The sequence below is a fragment of the Podarcis cretensis genome (genome assembly GCF_951804945.1).
Source record: "Podarcis cretensis genome assembly, chromosome: 2".
NCBI lineage: Eukaryota > Metazoa > Chordata > Lepidosauria > Squamata > Lacertidae > Podarcis > Podarcis cretensis.
In genome coordinates this window covers 65,532,788-65,557,866 of record NC_137171.1, presented here as the reverse complement: position 1 = coordinate 65,557,866, position 25,079 = coordinate 65,532,788, and the positions used below count along the sequence as shown (strand labels likewise).

Genomic DNA, 25,079 nt, shown 5'->3' with positions numbered 1-25,079 from the left:
TCTGACAGTGTGTATTACACACGAAAACTCATACATTGAAAGTTTATATTTAGTTGATCTTTAAGGTGCCACTGGAATTATTAAAAAAGATTTTTTCATCTTTCATCTTGTTATTTATTATGACTATGACAGAGCAACACAGCTGTCCACCTGAATCTGTCTAGATTCTGTTAGACTACCATTACCATCATTCCTGACCTTTGCCCAGGCTGGCTGTGGCTGAAGAGAACTGATGTTTAAGAAAATCTGGAGGACCACAGCTTCCCCATTTTTGACAGAGGATGTCTTTTTTGTATATGGCAGATTTTCTCCTTAGTGCTATTGACCAGCAACTGCCTTCAATATCAAGAGCTAAAGGCAAAACTTAGATGTGGTCGCACACACACAAACACTTTTTGTCAGGACCCAGCATGTGATAAAGGAAAGTTTGCCTTTTTCTTCCCTTGACGTGGCTATGACAAAAATCACCTCCTGCACCTCCCATTGGCACTAAATTCCCTGTGCTAGTTTATATAATTTTTCATCTAAGAGCAAAGAGCTGTTTTATGGTGCAGTAGAAATATTCCTGGCTGTGTGCAGAAAAGGTGAAGCACCCCCACATATCACAGTCTGGATCCTCCCTCCCACTGCTAATTTTAATATATTTTAAAATAAAGTACGGAAAAATGCAACCACACATTTTCATTCAGTTCAGAAGGTCCTGCTGGCGGGCTTCTCACAGACATCTGGTTGGCCACTGTGAACACAGGAAACTGAATTAAATAGGCCTTTGGCCTGATCCTGCAGAGCTCTTCTCATGCTCCTATGTGTTCCACTGAAACCAATTAGATTTACTTCTAAATAAATACTTACACATAACAGGGCTTCTGGCACCTTTGTTGCAATGAAATTGTAATTGCTATAATCCAATACAGATTTAAGTGACTAAGTCCATTGATTTCGCTGGGTTTATGTTTGCCTATCGTAACTCTTTACTGTACTGCAGCCAATTGGTTTTAAAACCAGGGATGAAAGGCCTGAAAATATTACTTTGTTTCCCTTCTTTGGAAATAAGATTTTCTGGGATTTTGAGCACATAGTAAAGTACCCTCAGTTATTGTGGATCTGCATTCCAATCTACCTTGGTGAAAATCTTTTGAAAATGCCTCTAATTTGGGAAGCCATATTCCCAGATCCCTGGACAAACTTTCCAGGCTCATCTTCACTGAAGTGGGAGTGGGGGAACCATTAAAAAAATGGTGAATATATTGCCAACAACAGCTGTGTTACGGCATTTCGGCAGGAGTCATGCACTTGCCACATGGGAATTTTAAAATGGTGTCATGAGTGGAAGATTATCAACATGAATTATGGAGGACAACACTAAATGAGAACGGGACACTAGGCAATCTGAGCACTAGTAAAGGAGCTGAAATTTCCACAGGAAAATTAACAATGTAATTCTATGGCTGTCTACTCAGAAGAAAGACCCACTAAGTTCACTGGGGCAAAAGCAGCCACTGTGATGGCATAGATGTGCACTTCTGACACAGGAGTTGCTGCAGGTGGGGCAAGCAGCAGAGAGGCTGGGGTGGTGTAAATGTACCCACTGGAGCCCTGGCTAGGCTCCAGCAGTATGTCTGCACAGCTTGACTTTGGCACCATCCTTTCTCAGTCCTGTCCAGGTAAGGTGCAACAAAGTCAGTGTGCAAGAAGAATGGCACTGCCCCACAATATCAGCGACTACTACAACAGGGCGCACTCTTCAGTAAGTGGATCTGATGTCAGGAACATGCCTCCCCCCCCCCCCGAGCACAGGGGATGAGTTAGACTCAGAGATTGAACTAAATGAATGAGTCCAACTCTGCAGATGAGAACTGGCTGTCAGAATTGAGAAAGGGCAGTTCGACCCCCCCCTTTCCAGAGAAGACTCTATTAGCTCTCAAGGAGAGGAAGAGTTGGAAGGCAGCCAGAGCATTGCTAGGCAATCAGCAGATAAGCAGAGGTCTGAGTCTCGGTCTGTGTCGAGTGAGAGTGGGAAGGAGAGGGGAGGTCAGCCTCTCAGTCCCCGATCCAGGCGTTTGGATAAAATCAGAAGGCAACAGAAGGGCAAGAGGGAAAAGGCGGGAGTCTGGCATCCTTCCTGCTGTGGGAGGGGCGAAATTTCAGACTGACCAACAAACGAAATGTGAGCAGGCAAGATGCCGGGCTCTGGATGTGTCTTTTTGTAAAATAAACGTACATTAAACTGCCAAAGAGTCATTACTTCTTATCGGGGCTTGATTGCCTGCCAGAGATCATTACATCTGATCTATGAATACCTGAGAATACATCCCACTGACATTGATAAAACTTACTTTCAAGTGATCGTGTAGAAGATTGCACTATGCAACTTTGTATTTCTGAAGAACTATATCTGTTTCATTTGAAATAATTCCTAACTGCCTTTCACCGACAGGTTATAGAGTGCTACACAAATGTGTGACAAAAAACCCATTTACTAGAATGCCTCAGAGGAAAGGAAGTCAATATAACTAGAGTTACCCAGTAGCTGAGAGGCAGGGGAAGCAACATCATATCAGTATAGACAAGGCTTGTCAGCAATGAAGTTGTCTAGAACTTGAGGCAGTTTCGTGAGACTACAAGCACTCTCTTTCTGTGATTTTAGGAAAGTCTGAAAACCTGATTACCCATGTGTTTTGGAGATGTTTCCTCCTCCTACATATTTTGGGCCAAACTACACATGATATTAAATAAACGTGACAGGATCTAACATGCAGCTCTTGAAAAATGCAAATAGCATTTGCTCAGCTGAGAACTGATAAATATTGGAATCACAGCAGGCAGGGAAGGAGAATTTCACTCTTCCCTCCCCTGATGCAGTCCTGAGAGGTATCCATTTCTGAAGCTGTTAGCTGCTTTGTGGGGCAATCCTTGTTTGTTGGCAATGGAGGATTTCCTCACAGGCCAATTACTAGCTTGGGAAGAAGGCTTAACTTCTGGCTGCAGCGAGAGAGGAAGGAGTTAAATTTCACCTCCATGGCTGTTCTGATTCCATTAATCATCATCCTCATGGATGGAAAATTTAATAAATATCATTTAAGAAAATCATCCTCATGATGTTTTTGTACCTGGAAAAAACAACAGTCTTGCACATTATAAATGTGGAGGTGCAAAGACATGTTTATCTCTAAATTATTGCCTCCCTGGTTTCCCAAGAAAATGTCCAGGACTTGAATTTCTCCTCCAGGAACTCTTAAGACTAGATTTGTTTTCTCATACTCTTCATTTATGCATATCTATCTTGTATTTTACTTAAAACTATAGAGGAATGAATTTTTGAAGTTTTCTCTCCCAATCCCAGTTAGGGCACAATGGGTGGAATTCAGTGTTGCCCTAAGGTGATTGTTCCATCAGGGCAAGCATTTCTGCTTCCCAGATGGAATTCTCTCTTCTCTCATTCCCTTGTGTTCTTCCAACTCTCCACAGCAGATTTGAGAGAGGCACAGTGGGAGGGAAGAAAGCCCCATTGTACTAGTACGACCCCTTGTGCTGGTTTCCACTAGCAGATTGGGTTAGTTGAATCTGCCCATGGTGTTCTGTCAGAAACCACCAGTTTCTCATTCCTGAGGTCAGCATCAGTGACCTGGTGGACAACTTGCTATAGAAAAAAGGACTAGGAAGAAATGGAGGCAGTGAGAGATTTTACTTTCTTGGGCTCCATGATCACTGCAGATGGTGACAGCAGCCACGAAATTAAAAGATGCCTGCTTCTTGGGAGAAGGGCAATGACAGGCCTAGACAGCATCTTGAGAAGTAGAGACATCACCTTGCCAACAAAGGTCCGTATAGTTAAAGCTATGGTTTTCCCAGTAGTGATGTATGGAAGTGAGAGCTGGACCATAAAGAAGGCTGATCGCCGAAGAATTGATGCTTTTGAATTATGGTGCTGGAGGAGACTCTTGAGAGTCCCATGGACTGCAAGAAGATCAAACCTCTCCATTCTGAAGTAAAATAAGCCCTGAGTGCTCACTGGAAGGACAGATTGTGAAGCTGAGGCTCCAGTACTTTGGCCACCTCATGAGAAGAGAAGACTCCCTGGAGAAGACCCTGATGTTGGGAAAGATGGAGGGCACAAGGAGAAGGGGGCGACAGAGGACGAGATGGTTGGATAGTGTTTTCGAGGTTACCAGCATGAGTCTGACCAAGCTGCGGGGGGCAGTGGAGGACAGGAGTGCCTGGCGTTCTCTGGTCCATGGGGTCACGAAGAGTCGGACACGACTAAACGACTAAACAACAACAACAATAGTGATCTTTATTTGATTTTCAAAGTTAATCTCTTGCTGTATGTTGATAAATGAAAGAAAAAGTGTCCTGCTGGGCGCTTTGTAGAGGTAGAAAAATTGTGGCTGTGTGTGTGTGTGTGGGGGGGGGGAATGGTTAGGAAAGGAGTCATTTAATGTGAAGAGGAGGAGGAGGAGGAAAAAGAAGCTTCCTTTATTAGTACATGTTTTAAGAATCAGCTTAATCAAGCCCTCTAGCTACTGTGCATTGTCCAAGGTCTCCTTTATAAACAAAATTAGCCACCCACACATGAGACCCCATCAGGCTCCGTTGCCTGGTGAATAAGCTGGGTAATTCAACTGGCTTTCTGCAGACCAAATAATATTTGGCATGACTTCATAGACTTGTGTTTTTGATGAAGCAGTAGAAGGATATGTTATTAATATTTAGAAGCACTTTACAAAGTTAAATAAGGGGGAAAGACAGGACCCTGCCGTAAATCTAAATTTTGACAGTGGAGGAGAGACAACAAAAGGAAGACACAAGTGTTAACATAAATTAAAAAGGGGATAATGCAAGCAAATATACTCATACATGCTAAAAGTTGTCTTTGAATATGGGTGCTATACAAATGATGGAGGGAAAATGCGCATTTTGAAGAGGGAAAAGAAGGAAGAAAGAGAGCTGACATCATGTAAGGGTTCTCAAAAGGAATTAAAGGCATCAGTCTTCAAGGGAAGATGGGAAGAATTATTTCAGAGAGTGAAAGTCTTTGTTACAGCTGAAGGGGCAGAGTACCTATTGCACATAGGAGTAAATCTCCTTGATCATCTCAGGGCTTACTTCTGAGGGCATATGCAAAAGCTCAGATTGGAAGCTTTCCCATGCAAGGAAAAATCTTCAGTTGTTCAATATCTGCATGTCAGGCTGTTGTTAAAGACAAAAGAACACAACCAGTAGTAGTAGTATATAGAAGAAGAAGAGGAGGAGGAGGAGGAGGAGGAGGAGGAGGAGTTTGGACTTCATAGCCCACCTTTCACTCCTCTCAAGGAGTCTCAAAGCGGCTAACAATCTCCTTTCCCTTCCTCCCTCACAACAAACACTCTGTGAGGTGAGTGGGGCTGAGAGAGTTCAGAGAAGTATGACTAGCCCAAGGTCACCCAGCATCTGCATGTGGAAGAGCAGGGACGTGAACCCAGTTCACCAGATTACAAGTCCACTGCTCTTAACCACTACACCATGCTGGCTCTCACACCATGCTGGCTCTAGAACAAATAGGAAACCCTAAGACTGCAATCCAATGTACACTTATTTAGGATCCCACTATTACCTGCCCTCTGTCCTACCAGCCTGAAAGGTCCCCAACAGCCAACAGGGCTTGAAGAGGGAGACGAGCAGTTCACCCTTGAATGCGCTGAGCTTGGGATAGCAATGATATAGTCTTGGTAGATATATCAGACAGGCAATAATTCTAGGTATAAGACTGGATGGTGGGAGAATGGTCTGGGATATAGAGGTATAGGTATACAATTACTGCTGAAAGCCATGGGATTTGATATCCGCACACTCCACACCCAGAACAGAATGCAGAGCAGGTAACCAAGAATCCTGAGGAACTGTGATCTCATTAAAGGTGGCATTCGTCCAGCAAAAATATAAGGTATTACAATGCTCTGGATCACAGGCTTGCTTCTCATATGGTTTTCAACTCTTCCCTCCCAGTTGCTGCTCATGTTATTGAGGACATTTTCCTTCAATTTGGCACCTGCATGCAGAAATTGGTCCCTGAAAATCTGCTAACCCAATTTTGAATTTGTTATGTATTCCCATCTCTGGCATTGCTATCCAGCCCTCCCTGCAGTTAACCATCTGGAAAAATGGGGTAGAAGTTTTGAAAATGTCCGTGTTCATCCACTGACAAAGTTTGCCCTAGGCATGTGCACATAGAACCCCTTCTGGGCAAACAGCTGCCTGTATCTGAGTGGCCTTATGCAGACTAAGGAACTGGGAAATGGTCCAACCTGAAATTGAAGGACACCGATTTCAGAAGGAGAAGATAGTCATAGTCAGAGAGTTTCGATGTATGTCTCAGGAGAAGGAATAGCCTTTTCACAAGCCATAGTCAAATTGACAATTATATATGACAATTTTATTTTGAAGGTTTTGCCAACAAATAATGGGATTGAGGATTAAAAACTGATCCTGTGTTGACAGTTTAAGGTTGACTCTGAATTCTTTTTCCTAAACCTGCCCTATGGAAAGGTATTTTTGAAGGAAGGGGCACAGATGGTATACTTTAATAAATAGGAAAGTAAGTAAATTTCTCTGGATTCTGACTTTTTTCTTTATCTTCATTTGGTGTGGGAAATCTTTGGCCCTCCAGATGTTGCTGAACTACAACTCCCATAATCCTCAGCTTGCATGATAAATGGCTAGGGATGGTGGGAGATGTAGTTCAGTAGCATCTGGAGGGGCAAAGGTTCCCAACACCAGTTCTACTTGAATGCATTAACAAAAGTCAACGACTGAGCTGCCTTTCTCAACCTAGATACAAAACTGAGGGCCAGTTACAAATTTTAGAAAGAACACATGAGGCAAGAACTGTGGCTGCATAAGGAACTTTTTGAAATCAGTCGGGAATGCATGAGTTAATGCCTCTTCATACAAAACATAATCTACAAAGCCACAACACTGTGGAAAGCTAGCTATGGAAGGAGTTATAGGTCAAAACGCAGAGAATGCGTGTAGAAATGTCACTTAAGCAGGAAGTAAGAACTCTGCTCAAGTGTTAAGCCAAACATGTGACAATATAAAGAGTGCTAGTCAACAAAGTTTTACACATACTAGATCTATTGAAATTAATACCTCTAAGTTCATATTCAGTCATTCCAGTGGGTTTACGCTGAGTAAAACTTAGTTGACTACTACCCCAGTAGTATTGTATGTGCTAACCATGCCTCTAATGTCCCTGTCTGCACTGGCTCCATCCTGACCTTCTTGCACTGAGCAGAAAGGTTTGAAAATATGTTCAGCAAAACTTGCAGAGAAGCCTCCAAACAATTGTGGCGAGGCTTTTAAGCTCATTTTAAGCTGAACGTGCTTAGGGGCCTCTTTCCTACCAGTGCAGGATGTGAAGGGTGAAACAGGCCGGTCACACAAGTGGGGATGTTGAGGGCAGAGGCAGCTCATGACCAGAGAAGTCATCGCGGTCCCACGTTTTGTTATATTCCAGTTGGATGACCAGACTCCTAACAACCTTCTGAACATTTGCATGAGTTATGGAATGATTAGGATCAGATCATGAGACTGCCCTATATATAAGCATGTTTGCAAGCGGTTGTAGCACCACTTTTATTTAATCTGGACCATGAACAGCTTTTCTGACTATACTTCTGGTAGGTACCGTTTATTACTTTGTAGCGGTCTTATTGAAAGTGCAGCACATTCCAACAGAGCATCCTAATAAAGAGGGGTGGGTATAGAATGTCACAATTCTTCTTTTAGTTGATATAGGATAGTAGGATCCAGTTGGCATCACCAATGTTGTGTCCGTGGGTGAACCTGTACCTGTGATGATGTTCCCTGGCATCCACATCTATGGGGTAGGGATGGATAAGTGTGGCGGCCTGCTCAGGGTTGCATAGACATGCCACTGGACTCAACCTGGTCATCCTGCCCTGCCCTATCTAGTGATGTGCTGCTACTGCTAGGTCTGAGTCTCCCCCACCCCCCGTGTGTGTCTGTGGATCCTGTGACTGACGATTCCCATTTTGGAAGCCATTTTGTGACAGCCATTTTGTGACAGAGACCATGGTTTGCTCTCAAGTTTCTGCTGGCTGTTTTCTGTAATAATAAACATTGCCATTGGCCCTCAAGTTTCCAAATATGCCCCTGGCCTCCCCAAAGACTGGACCTCAGGGATACACAGTTGTATACACAGCCATATTTATATGAACTGTTTACAGGGCTAGAACTTTGGGCTGCTTGTCACCACAGCTAATTGGCACCAATCAAGTCATCATAGTTATTTCCATGGTAGGAAGCCAGGAAATGCAAACGAGCACATAAGCGACGTCAAGAGAATCCACAAGTGAAGCATATGATTGTGAATATGTCAACTTAGGACAGATGGTGATGCTTTGGCCATAGTTCTGTCATCTCTCCTGCATGCCCGATGGTTATTAATCCTTGTCAAGATCAGAAATGGTTCAAAATAGCCATATTTCGTGGAAGATGTTTCCCTAAAACAGCAGTTATAAGGGAATTGTATGTATCATAAGGCTTTCTAGTCGTTATACAATTGAAAGGTTTTAATATCATCAGTTGCATAACACCAATAGCAATTACCTTCTGTAAATCCAGAATAATTTCCCCCTCTGGAAACAGAAATGATTTATTCTGTAAGTAGTCAGACAGCCATCAAAATCAAACAGCCATGGATGCTATTTCCATCCCTCCAAAGATACTTGGCTCTAATACACACTTCCTCTGTCTGGGGAAAAGCTATGCTTGAAGTCTTATGAAAGGGCTGGTTTTGGATGACTTTTGAACCCTGATTCACTTTCATTAAAAGTTGGAGATCTTACGTATTCATGGAATTAAGTAAGCTCCATTTGATTTCAATGGAACCAGCTCACTTGTAAATGTGATTAGGGTTGTGGTCCTAGAGTAAATGACGGCCCTGATGCAGATTAAGAATGTAGGAATATTTTCAATTAGATCAGGTAGTGGCATTCAAAGCCCCATTTATGCATGATATAATTACTTTGTAGATCAACCACACATTTAATAAGATCATATGAAGCTGGTAATCATGGCTCAACCATGAACATGCGCAATTCAATAGTGTATAATATGCCACATTCAAGTGAATTCCTGGGCAGGAATTTGATATGAAATTGGAACCTGGGTGGAACTGCATAAGTTGAAAAGGAATTGCTTTGCTACTTTCAGCAACCTGTACCATGAGCACACTTTCCCCTTTCTGAACCGTTTTTTAAAGTGTCATTACACTAACCATGCATTCGGTGAAAATAGTTTGAGTCTAGAAGAAACTTGCCAACTTCCAAAACACAGTATTGTACACAAGGACAGTCAAGAATCAATCTAGTTTTCTACATTTCAAGTACCAGATTGTACCAGGCCATTTCTAGTGTGGCGCACTAAAGTAAAATAAGATCAAATAATCAAGGTTCATATATCCTGAACATTTTCATAAATATCTGGTGGATTCACCTTAAAGTATAACAGGTAACATGTCAGAGAATCTGACTGACAAAAAACATTCTGCTTCTCTGGCATTTCCCATTTCCCACTTCCCTGTCTAAGCTGGTAGGGCAGCTGAGCTCTGGTAAACTTTAGACATGGCTGGGAAGTTGGGATTGCATCCAGCTCCCAATGACATCCAATTCCCGGCTGAGAGAATTGTGTCTTGCTAGAGCTATCACAGGTGGACTCTGGCTCAGACTGAGGTTTGCTTGGCATGATTATAGATAAGCCAGCAAATTCTGCAAAACTTGGACTCTTAAAATGTATTTTGGATGTTCTGCCAGTCCATTTCAGGCCAGATCCCAGTGTTTTGGATTTGAGCTCAGTTTGAAATGAATATAGACCAGGACCTTGGATGGTCTAAAGATCCTGGTAGCATCACCTAAAGCCAATGCTTGGAGTCTGAAACAATTTTCCAAAAGCTAAACAAACATGTGGGAAATCAGTTAACTCTGTGTCATTTTTGGTAAGATTTAGGGGGATTTACTTTACCATACATAGATGGCTACTGTATTTTTCTTCCACTCATCTGGTCTTAGTACAAAGGAATACGGCCAGGGAAGAAAAATGGAGAAAGCATCCATATTATATATGGCAATATTTCTTAATTTTTAACATCAATCTGCAAAACATTTGTAGTGGCCCAAAGATGATGAATGAAAACAAACATAACTCTTAAATAAAAAATCCAGGTACCAAAGAGCAAAATTTAATGAAAGCCAAAACTGTTAAATATGGTTTCTTGTTGAGAAAAATGTCAATGTCTTTAAGGGTTCCCCCCTCCCCACCACATTATTCTATATTTAAGAAAAGTGTAGTAAAAATACATATTACAAGTTAACATTTCCCCTCTTCTTCTGAATCATTCTTCTTTTTCTGCTCCCACCCTTCCACTGATCAAAAACATTTCAAAGATGAGTCTCATGTCCTAGTGTTACAGGCATTTGTCCTATCATAGAAGGCTTCTTCCCACAAACCCATCTAACTGGCTGGCTCAATTGTCAGATAGGTCTCTTTGATTCCTTTGCCACAAAGGCAACTGAGGTTTCTCTCTCTCCCTCTCTCTATATCTCTTTCAAAGTTTTATGGGCTATATTTTTTATTCCACACAGAAGAAAATCCTTGCACTCTGCTCCCATTGTATTTTACGGTGTAAGACAGTTGTGGGAGCTCTGGAAAACTCTTGTGTTTGAAAGAAAGATCGGGTCTCTTCTTGGACATCCAAAAGATCTCTTCATCAAAAACAGGCTTAGTTTTGTGAGCCGTGCACACCATAAAGACACACACAGAACTAAACTCAAAATGTAACCAAAGCAGACATAAAATTAAAAATCAGAATTAAGAATTGCACACGGAGAACAAGACCCTGAAGAGTTATTACCGGAGGCTGAGATCTGAGCCATGACAAACAGCTGGATGGAAGATGAAGACAAAAAGGCTTCCAGCAGCACGGAGAGAAAACAAAACAGGCACTAGGCATGCTGTGCCCTCTGAAGGGGATCTGCAGGTTCTGTGCTGCCAGTCTTATGAAGATGTCGTCTTAAGATGAGTGGAAGAAATTGATGGAACAACATAGTGCTGAATGGTACAGTCAGTTCCTAGAAGCCAGTCTTTAATAGTTTTTGAAGCTTCATAAGCACAGAAAGTCATGTATGGTAGCTTATTTGTTTAGAGCCACTTGCCAGTCACACACACACATTTTTTAAAGCGACGTCATGATGGTCCCCACAACAAAGCCATTTCAGTCCGTAGCCTCTTATCGCATCCTTCTGCTTCCATTCTATGTTACAGTCTCCTATTTTACACTTTTATGTTACACACAGGTCTCAGATATTAGATATAACAAGTTGCTGTTATACTGATGGGATTGCACTGGCACTTGGAGGAAGATTTAGCCCCTTGTAAAGTCTGGAATTAACATCCAGTCATGGGCAGATGCATTTGTGAGGACAGGAAATCGCCAAGGAAGGGTTGGGCCTCTTCCAGACTTACGATGGAGTAGGAAATACTTCCCTTTAATGGTTTTTCTTCAGGGCAACGTTTTCCACTCTGTTCGAGTATTTCACTGTTCACGGTGGTGATATCACACACATACACACACGCACACACAAATGAAGCTTTTGTTTCAGTGTAGATGTCAAGGAGCACATGACTGGGAGAAATACTGCTAGCAAGTCTGTTGTCTTGTGCTTTGGACAGCTCTCTGGATTTCAGTGTTTCATTGCGAGTTTGGGTTTTATATCAGTAGCAAGTAGGGTACCAGCTGGTCAGTTCTGTGTGTTCCACTTCCCTTCACGATGATGGATGAGATGGAAACCATGTCTTTTGGCTTTTCTGCAAATGATACTGCTGGCCAAGATTTGATTCTTGAAACCGATTTTGCTTTTTAACTGTTGCAAGCAATTATTATGGAAGGCTGGATCTAGGTGAATATTGGCATCTTGTTGTGGAAACTTTTTAAAATTATTACTTTTTGGTCATCATAAATATCATGTAGCCCACTTATTCCATGGAATGTCCATCAGATCTGGCTTACAAAAACTAATAAACCAGATGTATACAAAACAGCCCTGATGTCTATCATTAACTGGTGTTGAATGGTTTTCTACTCAAAGATCACCACGGAAAGGAAACCTTACAGTAGTGTGGGAATGAGGAAATGGCTCTTGAAAAGGCAGTGAGGCAGTGAGGGATGATATGTGATCTATAGATATATTGATATTTTGCATTTTCTAGAGGAAACAGCCATGGTCATAGGCGGCTGCTGACCTGTCCTTGTGGTAGCCTGTCAAATTCCCATTTTGGGGACTGATATTTCCCACACTCACAACATTTAAACTCAGATAGCCACTTTCAAGCTCAGGAATACAGGTCACATTAACCTCTGTTTAACTAGGCTCTCCCAAATCCAGATACAACCACTGGCATCCCATTCAGAAGTCTTCCTACTCCTTTCTGCATGTTAGGCTTCCACTTCAACTGCCTCAGAAATCCTTCATTCAATAGTGGAATTCTCTGTTGATGGCCTAGTTAGCTTTGTCGCAACAACTTTAAAACACAGTAGAGTCCTGTTGTCTCAGAGGAATTGTTCCCACCCACCCCCTTTCACTGTTAGTAGCGCAGACATGTATGGTTTGCATCCCAAACTAAACCTGATTTTAAACTTTTGAGCAGGGCAGGGCTGAGATCACCCTGACATCACGGGAATTAGTAAGAAAAATATATATATTGCACACACTAAGAACTTATTAACAACCAAGTTAAAAACAAAATGGCGCTGTCTTCCTCAGTGTTCCTGTAACCGTGTATTCAGGGATGTCTCCAAATTTTGTTCAGTCCAGTTGCCCTCTCCTTATTGCAGTACAGGTCATGCTTTCTGCCTGTGGATTTACTGCAAAATAAACACATACACACACACACACGAACAAACAAACAAACAAAAACAAAGGAAAATGAATCTGGTTTCCTCTAAAAGATCCAGTGCATTGTCCCTCTTCTTGAACGGTTTGGTTTTTAGCACTGGAGAGGCTGGGGTTAGGGAGACCCTGCTCTCACCCAGAATATCCATCAAGGGTAATTATAATCCCGTCGCTCCCAGGGGTGTCCCAGAGCTGTGACCCATGCATGGAATCTCCTGCATAGTTTGGGGGAAATCGTGGCTCACCACCCGTCCGTTTTCTCCACTGCTGGTTCCTGCCGCAGATGCTCTGGGAAGGGTTGATGTTCGTATGGCTTCATTGATTGATTGCTGTGGGATCAAACAAAAACCCTTTTTAAGAGAGACAAGGGGGGTCTCCCCCTGTCCTTAGCAATGGCTGGGCAATTGTAATAGACAACATTTTATTTCTTCAGTCTAGCCTAGTACTCTTGGATCCCTTCCCTGTCAATTCTGCTTAGAAATGAACAAGTTATTCAGGCAGACATATTCAGAGCAAACACATTTTTTAAAGTCATTAATATTTATTCTATCAGAGTTTATTTTCCCTCTTGCTCAAAACACCCACATGTGAAGAACGTATCTTAGGGTAGAAAGTTTGCCACTGCGGTTTTTTTTTTTTTTTAGGTGGTCCAATGGAAACAGTTCAGTTATCCCATATCTGAAATATACTTAAGGCATGGTTAGGGGAAATTGTGTTCTTCATAACACTAATATGGATATTTGGTGGACTGGACAAGACCAGCGGATGTTTAATCATTTCTCCCTCCTCCCATTTTTTCCCTTGCAAAGCCTCACTCTTCCCCACTAGTTTTCAGCAAGTCACCCGCTTCCAGCTCCCAAACGGAAAGAAGTGCAACAAGGAAGTTGACTTTGGAAGGACATTTGAGTGGCTGGCAAGGTTAGCAACATGAACCCAATTTGTAAATATTGTGATAAGCGTTGACCATGATGTAGAGGTAAGCATGATGTAGAAGAAAGTCTTAAAACTTTCTTTGTTCTCTCAGGGCACACAAGTCCTTTGCTGGTCAGAATTGCTTATTGTCATAAGGATAAGCATGAAAGATCACAAGAGTGTAATGAATAAGCTTTTCCACATAGTTGTCTCTCCTAACACAATAAAAACTGAATTTGAAGGGTGTTTTCATATACAACAGAGCAGGACTTGGGAATCTCTGGCCCTCCACATGTTGTTGGACTCCCATCAGCCCCAGGCAGCCTGGCCAAGAGTCAGAGATAATGGGAGTTGTAGTCCAACATCCTTTAGAGTGCCACAGGTTCCCCAGCAGTATAGGCTAAACTTGAAGTGTAGTGCAATTGATAGACAGTTAGGCATGGATATCAGAAACCAGGTTTTAATACCCACCAGCTTGAAAGTCACTGGGCAAGCAATAACATATCTCAGCCTAACCTTTATCATAAGGTGGCTGTGGTGTTACAGGTATATTGCCTCTCTAAAATCTTTGCACCTTAAAACCCGTTTCCTCATTTGTATATTAACTGTGAGGTATATTCATGTTATACCTGGTTAATAAGTATCTGAAGAAGTGTGCATGCACACGAAAGCTCATACCAAGAACTGACTTAGTTGGTCTTTAAGGTGCTACTGGAAGGAATTTTTTTTGTTTTGACTATGGCAGACCAACACGGCTACCTATCTGTAACTGGTTAATAAGGACAGAGTTACTTTTAATAAAAGGAAAAGCCTGGTACCATCTGGCATTTGTTTCTACAGTTGCGTACAAATTAAAATAGTTCTCAGCTGACTGTTATTTGCTGTTCAGATTCCACCTGAAGAGTTGGTTTGCACAAGCTTTCCCTTCTTTCTTTTCTTATTTTGTGGTTAATGGGTTGAGAAACTGAGTGGAAGAAGGCAGAGGAGTGCTGGAAGGAGAGCGTTGATATTTCTTTATGTATTCATGCTCTGTAGAAGTGTAATTTCTTTACAAAAAATGAATAACAACGAAGACAACAAATGCACAACCATTACTTTGGGTATGTCTTGAGTTCACAGATCATGGGACCAAGATGGCAGGCAAAGGCTATGTCAAGCTAAGGCTTTGGAATTCCTTACAAATGTAAACAATTCTGCACTTAAAGTACAAAGCTGAATGGACAATAATAAATTGTCCCTGCTTCTGCAAAGAAACTCAACGGTGGTTCATTGGATTGCGACACAATGACTTTTCCACACAGGGCAGAGAGCTAATTTTAGAGCTGAAATCTTCGCATGGCTTAAATGTGACACCATCAGGAGGCTTCACAAAAAGTGACCTCATTAAGCATGAACCTGCCCTGAAGACCTGCTTTTGTGATGTCTGAGAATATTTTCTCTGTCATAAACAATGCAAGGCTGCTTAGAGCAATCCCAAATGTTATGGTATCCTGTGTCATTTATATGAACAATTGCCTCGTAATGGCTCTGTAAGGCAAGTTGTTCAAGGCTACATAGTAAATTTCACACCTGAGTAAGGATTGTGCACCTGAAACTTGTGGATCTTTCCTGTGCAACTTGTCTCTGAGATATTTCCCCAGCGGTGCAACAAAAGGAATCAAATGGACCTTGCACACTCAGGTGGCTAAGGATGCAGCAATGTCTAAAGGTGCTCTTCACAGGCAAGGGTTCTCTCTCTCCCTTTTCCCCCCAGAACGACTTTCCAATACCAATCGAATAGCCATGGTGAGATATGATTAAATTAGCCCAGAGCAATCCCATTTTAGCAAGGACAGAGAGCCAGATTACCTGGCCTGTTTTAGTTCTTAAACTCGGTTTCAAACCAGGTTAGGTTTTGTGTTTGTTAAGAATGCTGGAAACATAGGCTTCTACACATGTCCCACAATTATTAATTCTGGCTACAAACCATTTGCAAATTCGCTCTTACTCAGGTCTTATTCAGCTGAACACTAAATAGGCCAGGGAAAATTCATTTCCTTGGCCTTTAAATATTGACGTTCTACCCTAATCGCCATCCTAGTCTGGATCTATTCCTAAAGGAATATTAGGAGTCTGACTGGTATCAGAAAGAAGGTGTGAAAGGCCTGTGAATGTGTTGCCACCTTCATCCGTTTTGATTCACTTCTGGACTTGTAACAAAACTCGATTAAGGCAACCAGCATGGCTAGTCCAAGCCCACCGATGAGGATGTAGAAAACACCGGCTACGTTGCTGAGACTCAAAGCACTTGTTTTGTCCTACAAGAGAAAGGAAAAGGGAGAAGGGATGTGGGAGGGGGAAACATGCTGTTAGCACAACACTATTCTTCAGAACAACGACACAATGTGCTACATATGATACAGTAAGCCTGGGAAGCCACCACTTGTTTTAAAACACACAGAAGACATTTCAACTTCCCTTCTTTGCATCTGAATATTCTTCCCCCACTGAACACACAAAGTTGATTAAACACTTCAGTGGCTTTGCAACTCTTTGGGAAAGGTGTGGACTAGATGTTTTGAATCATCCTTAAATACTTATGTGCCCTCAAATGCCTAGGGACTTTCAATTATTGATATAAAAAATGTTATCTACTGTGAGCTGACATTTTGCTAGTCTCCAATCTTTTCCTCTCCTAAAATAACTCACTCTCTTGGAAATGCCTATTCCTTTTCTTCTTTTGATTGTTTCCCCCGCAACTTCTGTTGCTGAGCAACAAATCAAAATCACTTGCTTTATTCTCCTCTGACATGGCCCTCCCCCTTTGTGCAATATCCAGGTGGCAGTGACACTGAAAAGGTGCTCGCCATAGACATGCATTTGATTTCTATTCAAAAAAGCAGTTATTATGTGCCTAAGTTCAGTTGATGCATTAAAAAAAATATTGATAAAGGAGGGCTATTAGTCACCTATTAATCATCTTTAGTGTTTGATGTCGATTGCAAACTTATTTTAAAAACACCCAGTAATTAATCTGCCCCTGTTAAATATATAGGTATAATTCTTCCCTATTTTACAAAGGTAGAAGCTGATCTGTAATACCAGTATTAGCATTAGCAGCACAGCAAACACTGGTGTCTAATGTGACGACTATTCTATACATCTGATTCAGTCTGAGTTTTAGTTAGATAACTAGTTTCATATCTAGTTAACAATATGCAGACCACAGATATCAGATGGTTGCTGGGTTTACCTGAGGTAAATAGTGCTTGAATAGGCTGTTCAAGTCAGAGGAACATTTCTACAAGGGATTGTTGAGTCATAAAAGTTTAACATAGAACAGTGTTGTTTATGTGTGTACGTCAGTCAGTTCCTGAATTTTCAGCAATATGGTTCCAAGACCATATTACACCTTTCAAATAAAAAGGGACTTTGTCATGGCTGTCATAAATATCAGGTTCATGTCATTAATGCAGCTGGCAAATGTAAATGTAAGATAAAACCAGACAAATATTATAAAGTTTGATAAGAGTCAACACACAACCTCTGCCCTGAAACCAAATGATTCAGAATGCAGCAAATATGTGTCAAAATGTCCTCCATATTCTAAAATGTTTGTCTGCTTTCATTAACTGATAGTGGTCTTTACAAGTAGGAATATATATATATATTTAAAATCTCCTCTTTAAAATGCTCCTCTTTTCCAGTTCAGCAGCGGGGATGCTTGCCTTACTTTTACTTGCTCACCTACTCAGTTCTCTCTCAATAAAACACAGCTGGTTCAAAGTGTCCAAAGTGTATTTTTCAAATGCTAAAGCCTATGGATTGAATCACAAATCTGTGATCTTTAGATACAGCCAATTCTTCTTTTGCAGGGGATACTGGAAACATATGCTGTGCTTTCTGAGATCTCTGCTGTTGTTAGAATCCATCTCAAAGGATAAAAGCTTGGCAACTTTATGATGCAACTTTTTGTGGTTCTTTCAGAAGGAAGGTGGAAATGCAACACCCTTGTCAGATCAGTTATCAAGTTTGTGTTTTATTTATTATTTTCAATTTTGGTGTGAGTTTTTAGTATAATCAGTTATAATGTATTCATCTATAGGCAGTCAAACTTCTAGTTCCCTCACACAGCCTCTTTGTAGCTTCATAATAACCCCAAAGATATATGACCTATAAATTCAAATTATAGTGTTGCTTTCTGACAATGGAGCTTACCATGCAGACACCTTTGGCATGGAGTATTTGTTCTCCCCTCTCTTCTTTATGCACTGAAATGTGAATGCTAGTAGACTGCGCTCCTTTATTATATTGGCTTACTCAGTCCTTCAGAACCCTAAAATTCTGAGATGGAAATAAGAATCTCTGCTCCAGAAATGAGCTCAATGCACACTCAACTCTTCTCTAGCCTTTCCCATGCCGATGAACCATTAATCCAGATTCATCTTTCATGCATTTTCTAATTGTAAACATTCCAGCCTTTTTCGAATTATCTATTTTATCACGATTCTCGTGCTCAAAAACCCATCACACTAGTTACCCATCTGCAGAAAGATGATATTTGACAGCCGGTCTCCACTTTGAAGATCTCATCATGTTCTTTTCACATTTAGAAGCATAAATACTAGCTCATGCTTTTTGTCTGTCCCTCCCCCTTCCTCTCACTCACACAAAATGAGAGGAGAAATGGATATTGAGTGAGAGATAATATGTTCAGGGTGAGCTGTGTGTGCAAGTTGGGGTTCAAATTTCCTTCTTTCAGATTTCCAAAGATCTCCTGATAGAAACTTATTCACACATCAGTGCTTTGATTCTTAATGAGCTGCCAATGGGGGCATGTAATTGTAATGGAAATACACCCAAGCTTGAATTACCACACAAGTACAATCAGCAGCAGTGCCAATTATACATCTGCTCAATGTCTATAGGCTGCATGGCACAACTGGGACTCAGAGCCGTTATCCTAATTTCTTGCTACCACAGTCGAGACAGGCCAGGGTGTGTGGAATGGTATGAAAAATATGGGTTATGAGGCCGAATGAAGCTTGGCTGGAGAGGAGGAGAGAGAGGGAGTGTGTGCAGTTGTCAAAAATCCAGTTGTCACAATGTAGATTTAGGCTTGAAACTGCTCCACAGGCATCTTGCCACTTCTTGGCTCTCAGGTTTTCTTTGCTAGAAGGATGGCGTTTCTAATTGCAAAGAGGTTCTCTGGAGAGTGACTATTGTCTTGCAATCACATAGTTCCTTCCCAGCTGGATGTTGGCACCAGGGTCATTGCCACACACCGCAAAGGCAAGGAAACAATTCCAGCTTGCCATGGCTTGCCTTGGCTTCTTGGCTCCAAAAGACCATGCCTGCTGCTTTTTCTTACAGTCTCCTGACTTAATAGCACTAGTAATAATAGAACATGAAGAGAAGGGGGGGGAGGGAAAGGCACCAATCCTTGAACTAACTGCCTGAGAGAATCAAACTCTTTCCCTCAGCTGCAGAGCCTTGCTGTTTGGGCTTTGTGACAGATGCTCTCCCAAGGAGTTTGCCCATCATGCAGCCGGCTTATTAGTGGGAGTGTAAATGTCACAGCGTGTCTCCTGCAGAGGGAGAGTTACATTTGAGGGAAGAGAAGGAGGGAAGAGGAAGATTGGCAGGTGAAAAGCAAGCAAAAAAGCCCATCTTTCAGAAATGTTCCTGGCCTCGTTGCCATGGTGACAAGGCACCTTCCCGGTCTGCTTCTTTTTAACTGGTGGCAGTTTATCCCTCATCCCGTTTCTTGCCATTTTATTCTGCTCTGACAGGAAGAAAAGAAAACTCTTTAAGGACCAATTTCCCTGACTCCCTTCTCACCTTAAAGGGATTGACAGAAAGCACCTTTGCACCACTTAGAAGGAGGTAGAGGAGTTTGATGTTGGTCTCTGGAGCACAAATGAGTATGTCAGGCCAATATAAAGCATCCTGCATCCACCTCAAGAGCAATACCATTTGACATGGTCATTTAGGGACTTCATATTTGTAATTTACAGAGGTGCTTTGCACCTTTTGTTTCGTGAACAGCCAATTCTCTTTTCTAATGTGGGAATATATTCCTCAGAACTCCAGATTTTGGAAATTCAGTCTTATACAACATGTGTATGCAACTGCACAAGATATATAAGGGAAGTAAAACATGTGACAGTGCAACACTATACATGTCTGCTCAGAAGTATGCCCCATTTTACAGGACTTATTCTCAGATAAAGTGTGTTTAGGATTGCAGTCTTAGCTGCTGAAGTGTGAGGTGCTTATTAGTATTCATGAGTGGTGTGAAAGAAAAGAAAACTGAGAAATTTGGAAAGCAGTAACAACGAAAACTATATTTATTTATTTATTTATTTATTTATTTATTTATTTATTTATTTATTTATTTTATTTAAGGAAACTTCCTGGTGTGCAGAGAACTATGTAATCTTTAACGTTATAGTAACATTAATCTTTATCCTGTAAAATAAACAAACGAGTCTTACAGCTCAGAGTAAAGGACCTTCAGCTCAGAGAAAATCCATTCATGGCCATGTAAGAACTTGTGGGCTAGTATAGTTATGCTACTGACTGTGACTGTGATATAAAGCTTTTTAAAGCTCCACTCTAGGAAGATTTTCCCTCATTTCCCAATAGCTATTAAGTCAGTGCTGTGTTCATAAGGACATGACCTGGCAAAGACTTGTGTTTATAATTACATGTTTTTAACTTCCAGTTTATGCTTAAAGTTCTGGCAGGTTATTGTGCAAAGGGAATGCTTTGTCTGAGGGGCAACACTGTGGAAAGTTTATGCATAATATTGAAACTAGGAACTTAAGCTGGACTTTAATGGAACTACAGCTGCAAAGCTATGCATGCTTACTTGGGAGTAGGCCTCACTGAAGACAATTAAAAATATATATAAAATTTTGCATATTCATCTTCAACCCTAATCTTTGGACTTGATTAAGAGTCTGTGGTCGGAGTCTGTGGTCCTTGATGCAGTCCCTCATACTTAAATCAAGGGAACAGAAATGTAGATCTTGCCACCCACTCTGTTATTATTAGACCAAGCTACATGGTAGATATATTTATTAAGTCTATTTTGCTTATATAATTTAAATTGGAGAAAAGCATTTCCTTCTATTCTGAGCTTTTAGTTAATGCACATGTTACTTTAAAGCACATGAGGACACTGTTTGTCTAGTAAACTTGTTTGTAGCATCTTTGTCTGTTAACCCCACTCCTGAAAACTGAGAAATTTATCCCAACCTGTTGTGACAAGATGTCTGCTATTCTCTCTCTCTGTCTCTCTCTCTCCAACCAAGATAAATCTGCTCCTGCATGAATAAAGCCTTTGAACTCCGGAAATTGTAAGTGATCATTTCAATCTAACTCACCAAAGCTGCAAGGTCTCATAACACATGTAAGCAACAAAATGACCGGATGATTAATTTATTGCTAGGACTGAGTGAAGAAAATGTGGTTGTCTTACTGAGACAACGCAAACTTCCTACTGCCACTTCTGAGGGTCTGTGAAGTGCTGAGGCCACCACTGCACCTGCATTCCAGCCACTCATGGTAGCAGTAGCAGGTGTGGGCAGGCAGAATGGACCTTATATGTGCACTAGTTTCAGGCTGATACAGTCATTGGGCCCACATCAGGCCTGATGCTGACCAGCACTGGCTGTGAGAGTAGCTTATGATCCAGTGCATGTCAGCTCAGAATTGCAGTGTCCTTGGAACACCCAATTTCTGGGCCTCCCTCAGGGCTCTGCTGCTAGGGGTATCACTGGCATCTCTTTTGCCTGCCCATTTGAGCGGTGGAAGTGGGAGGTCTTGGCTAGTGATGCTCGAGTCCTTTTGCCATTGGTGGGTGGAAGAAGGCTGGATAAGACATCAGAAGCAAGTGGAGGGAAGCTCTGCTCAATGCAAACTCCCCATAGCACAGTGTGAGATGGGTTTGGATCACAATCTCTTTAGGTAGAAGGGAATATATGGATTGAATAGATTAGATTCTTTAAAAATGGAAAAGTCAGCTAGGTGTTTTGTTTAAAAATTCAGCTCATTAAAAAACACACATATAAGCTGAAATGGGGAAAAAAAAGGTTTCTAAACACATTTGCCATTTGCCTACATATATATTGCACAACAGTTGTAACTTTTGGTCTTCCTATACCTAATTCTACTCAAGATTTAGCACCTGAAAAATCCATGTAACATTTGTTATCGTTTGAAATTGGGACTTTTATGTAAAATATGATTAATATTAACCTTCCTTCCTTCAGAGTTTCCTAGTCACATGGTTCTTTTCTTTTTTCCCCTCCCCTTTCCCTCCCTCCCTCCTTCCTTCCTTCCTTTTTTAACCTCTTTCATTTATTCATACATTTTCTCAGCAATCCTGGCATGCAGAATTAATAGATTTTACACACGGAGGGTCAAGAAGCTCTCACAAACCTCATGAATAGCCATGGTGATGTTTACATGCAATTCACACGTTTGGCTTCTCATCTCTATAAGAACATGCAGTTAATGTGATCCACACTGACGTCGTAGGATTCACGTAAACCCCTGTGCCCCTTTCTGCTCTGCTCTCTCATTCTAGTGTGTGGAAGGTGACAGGAAAAGAGATACAGTATTGTAGTGGTTCTGAGTTTTGCTGCTGCTGCTTGTTTTAAATGGGATCAGTGCCACAAGGATTTTGTTTGGAACACAGTAGCTATGGGGTTTTTCTAGCACTGATAAAGGTGGCCTATTAGCAAAGGCACCGAAAAAGCCCCCCAAAGCATATAGCTAAGTAGTTACTCTTCATATGAATGGTAATTGCTGAGCTTTTTGTAACATTGTAGGAGATGAAAAAATTTCTGAACTTAACAGGAGATCCTGCCCAGGGCATCTTAAAAGCAGTAGGAGGGGGGCTATTTATGTAGAAGTAATATTTTGCAGAGAAAAACAGAATTTGATTCTTCTGTCAACATTTTGCATGCTCATGATACTGTAAACAATTTACAGACCAATAGAGCAGGGACAGGCAATCAAAACTACTGGAAGGAAAAAGCATAAATTTCTTCTTATCCCCTCTTCCTCAAAATCTTAGAAAGGTAAGCAGTTTTATCATTGGTTAAAGAGATAAATGTTTTGCGAAATATGGAATTTCAGGTTTTTGAAAAAGTTTTAAGGACAAGAGTGCCTACCAGAGGTCCTTCAGATATTGCCAGACTGCCGCTTCCATCATCTCTGACCATTGGGCCATGCTGGCTGGGGTTGGTGAGAGTTGGGAGTTCAATAACACCTGGAGGTTAGGCACCCTGCTGTAGTGTTTGCAACCATATATTTGGTGAGCACAGTAATCAAAAGAGTCTAGGCACTTAATCAGCTAGAACCATCATCAAGAAAAAAGAGGCACATTGGCAAGTGCTTTGAATCTACTGGCACATCCTCCACCACTGTGGGGAAAGGGCATTGGTTTGATACCCTGAATGGCTGTCCCAGTGTCACTCCCCACAGAACACTGTTATCTGTAGTTTTATGCAGTTGGAGCGGCTTGCAACAAAGAGCATCCCGTATGGGGGTATAACATCCTTGAATGAAGGACAAATTCAATCTTATCAGGCAGCTGGTCTGGATTTTGGAGAGAATTCAGTATCTAAACACAGTGAGTCCATCTCTTCCTCAGGTGTCAATAAAAGGGCTAGTTTTTCAAGTGTGATTCACCTAATAAGTCTACCCTGTATTATCTGTCTGCTCACTGAATTCATCATGCTGCTTTATGTCAAATTTCCTGAGTCATACCCATGGTAGTATTTTCTGTTGACTCTTCACTGATGTCTCCTCCAATTTTACACTTTCTTCTCTATCATCTCTCTCTCGCTCTCTCTTTCACAAGCACACACAGTAATGGAATCAGTGTGATTTCATCAGTGTGAGAATGTGAATGTGTTATAACAGAAAATCCTCATGGATTTTGCAGGAAATACCCATCAGCAAGCAGCTTCAATGGGTGGATCATTCCTGTGAGATCCACTCAGATGACCCATTTCAATGTGGTCTTTTCCAAGTGCTCTAATTCAGGCTGCAGTCCTATATACCTACTAACCTGGAAGTAAGTCTCACTGAATGCAGTTGGACTTACTTCTGAGTAGACATGTATAGGATTATGCTGTAAGGAGAACACTGTAAAGCATTTTCATGGGAAAAGGACTGATTATGACAACATTTCAAATGGGCTCTGTTGTTTTCCCCCAATTCTTGCAAAAGCCCCTTAATTTCTTTTCCTTGGGCAGTTCACCTTCCTCCTTCACCATACCTCCAAACCTGGAGTATAACTACTGCCTGGTCTCCTTCAACTGCTCTACTAAAATTTGGAAATTGCCCACAGCATAGATAAGGGCACAGATAAATTGCCTTTATCAAACTTCCTTCAAATCAAATGGCTTTATTATGTTCTGAGTCTTTCTGACCTTTCTGCCGTGCCCACCTTCTGTTTTTTTTTATTTCTTCTATTTCTTTACATTCCATGGTGTTTTTCTTCTAGTTTTAAAGAGTGTACATTCAAAATCTGTCAACAGGAGCTTTTCCCCTCTTCACTTCCTTTCTTGTTGCAGGTCCTCAGTGCTCCAGTCCTAGTCATCTTCTGTACTTTCTGTGCCTATTGCCAATGGAAATGTTTATCATGTCTAGGAAGTAGAGTGACTTCCAATAGTACAGTGGTACCTCTTGTTACGAACTTAATTTGTTCTGGAGGTCCGTTCTTAACCTAAAACCAGAGGTACCACTTTAGCTAATGGGGCCTCTTGCTGCTGCGGCGCTGCCGGTGCATGATTTCTGTTCTCATCCTGAGGTAATGTTCTTAACCCAAGGTACTACTTCCGGGTTAGCGGAGTCTGTAACCTGAAGTGTTTGTAACCTGAGGTGTTTGTAACCTGAGGTACCACTGTACTTGAATACTGTTGCCATATTATCTTGATCCTTCCACCAGAGGTCATTCCACCTGGTTAGCTTTAACGTACCTTGTTCCCTTTTCCTTTCTGTGTTCTTTTTTGACCTTTTGTTGCATCTATTAGATTGCAAAGAACTGTGTGAGATATGTATGTGCGTACACACACACACACACACACACACACACAGAGCTTTGTTTCAAAATGTTTACTGAAGTGTACTCCTAAGGTCATATTGTTGTTTTACTATGGATTTGTATATATTTGTCGGGGGTTTTTGGAGTGCTAGAAATGCTAAAATAAAATAATG

The 25,079-nt window shown here is 41.4% G+C and overlaps 1 protein-coding gene across 6 annotated transcripts in view; it reads right to left on the bottom strand.

Moving 5' to 3' along the window:
* Window positions 1-10,218: 10,218 nt before the first annotated feature.
* The window catches only part of GRIA1 (glutamate ionotropic receptor AMPA type subunit 1), a 201,720-nt gene continuing 186,859 nt past the window's right edge, over window positions 10,219-25,079 (bottom strand). For 2 of the 6 annotated variants that reach the window (XM_079968214.1, XM_079968215.1), the window contains exons 15-16: window positions 16,025-16,159; window positions 10,219-13,300 (exon numbers count right to left, since the gene is read on the bottom strand). In XM_079968214.1, the coding sequence (XP_079824340.1) occupies window positions 13,109-13,300; window positions 16,025-16,159 (327 nt within the window). In that variant the 3' untranslated portion in view covers window positions 10,219-13,108. Of the gene's footprint in view, window positions 13,301-16,024; window positions 16,160-25,079 lie in introns of those variants that run through there. The other 4 variants (XM_079968216.1, XM_079968217.1, XM_079968218.1 and 1 more) reach the window with 4 other exon arrangements.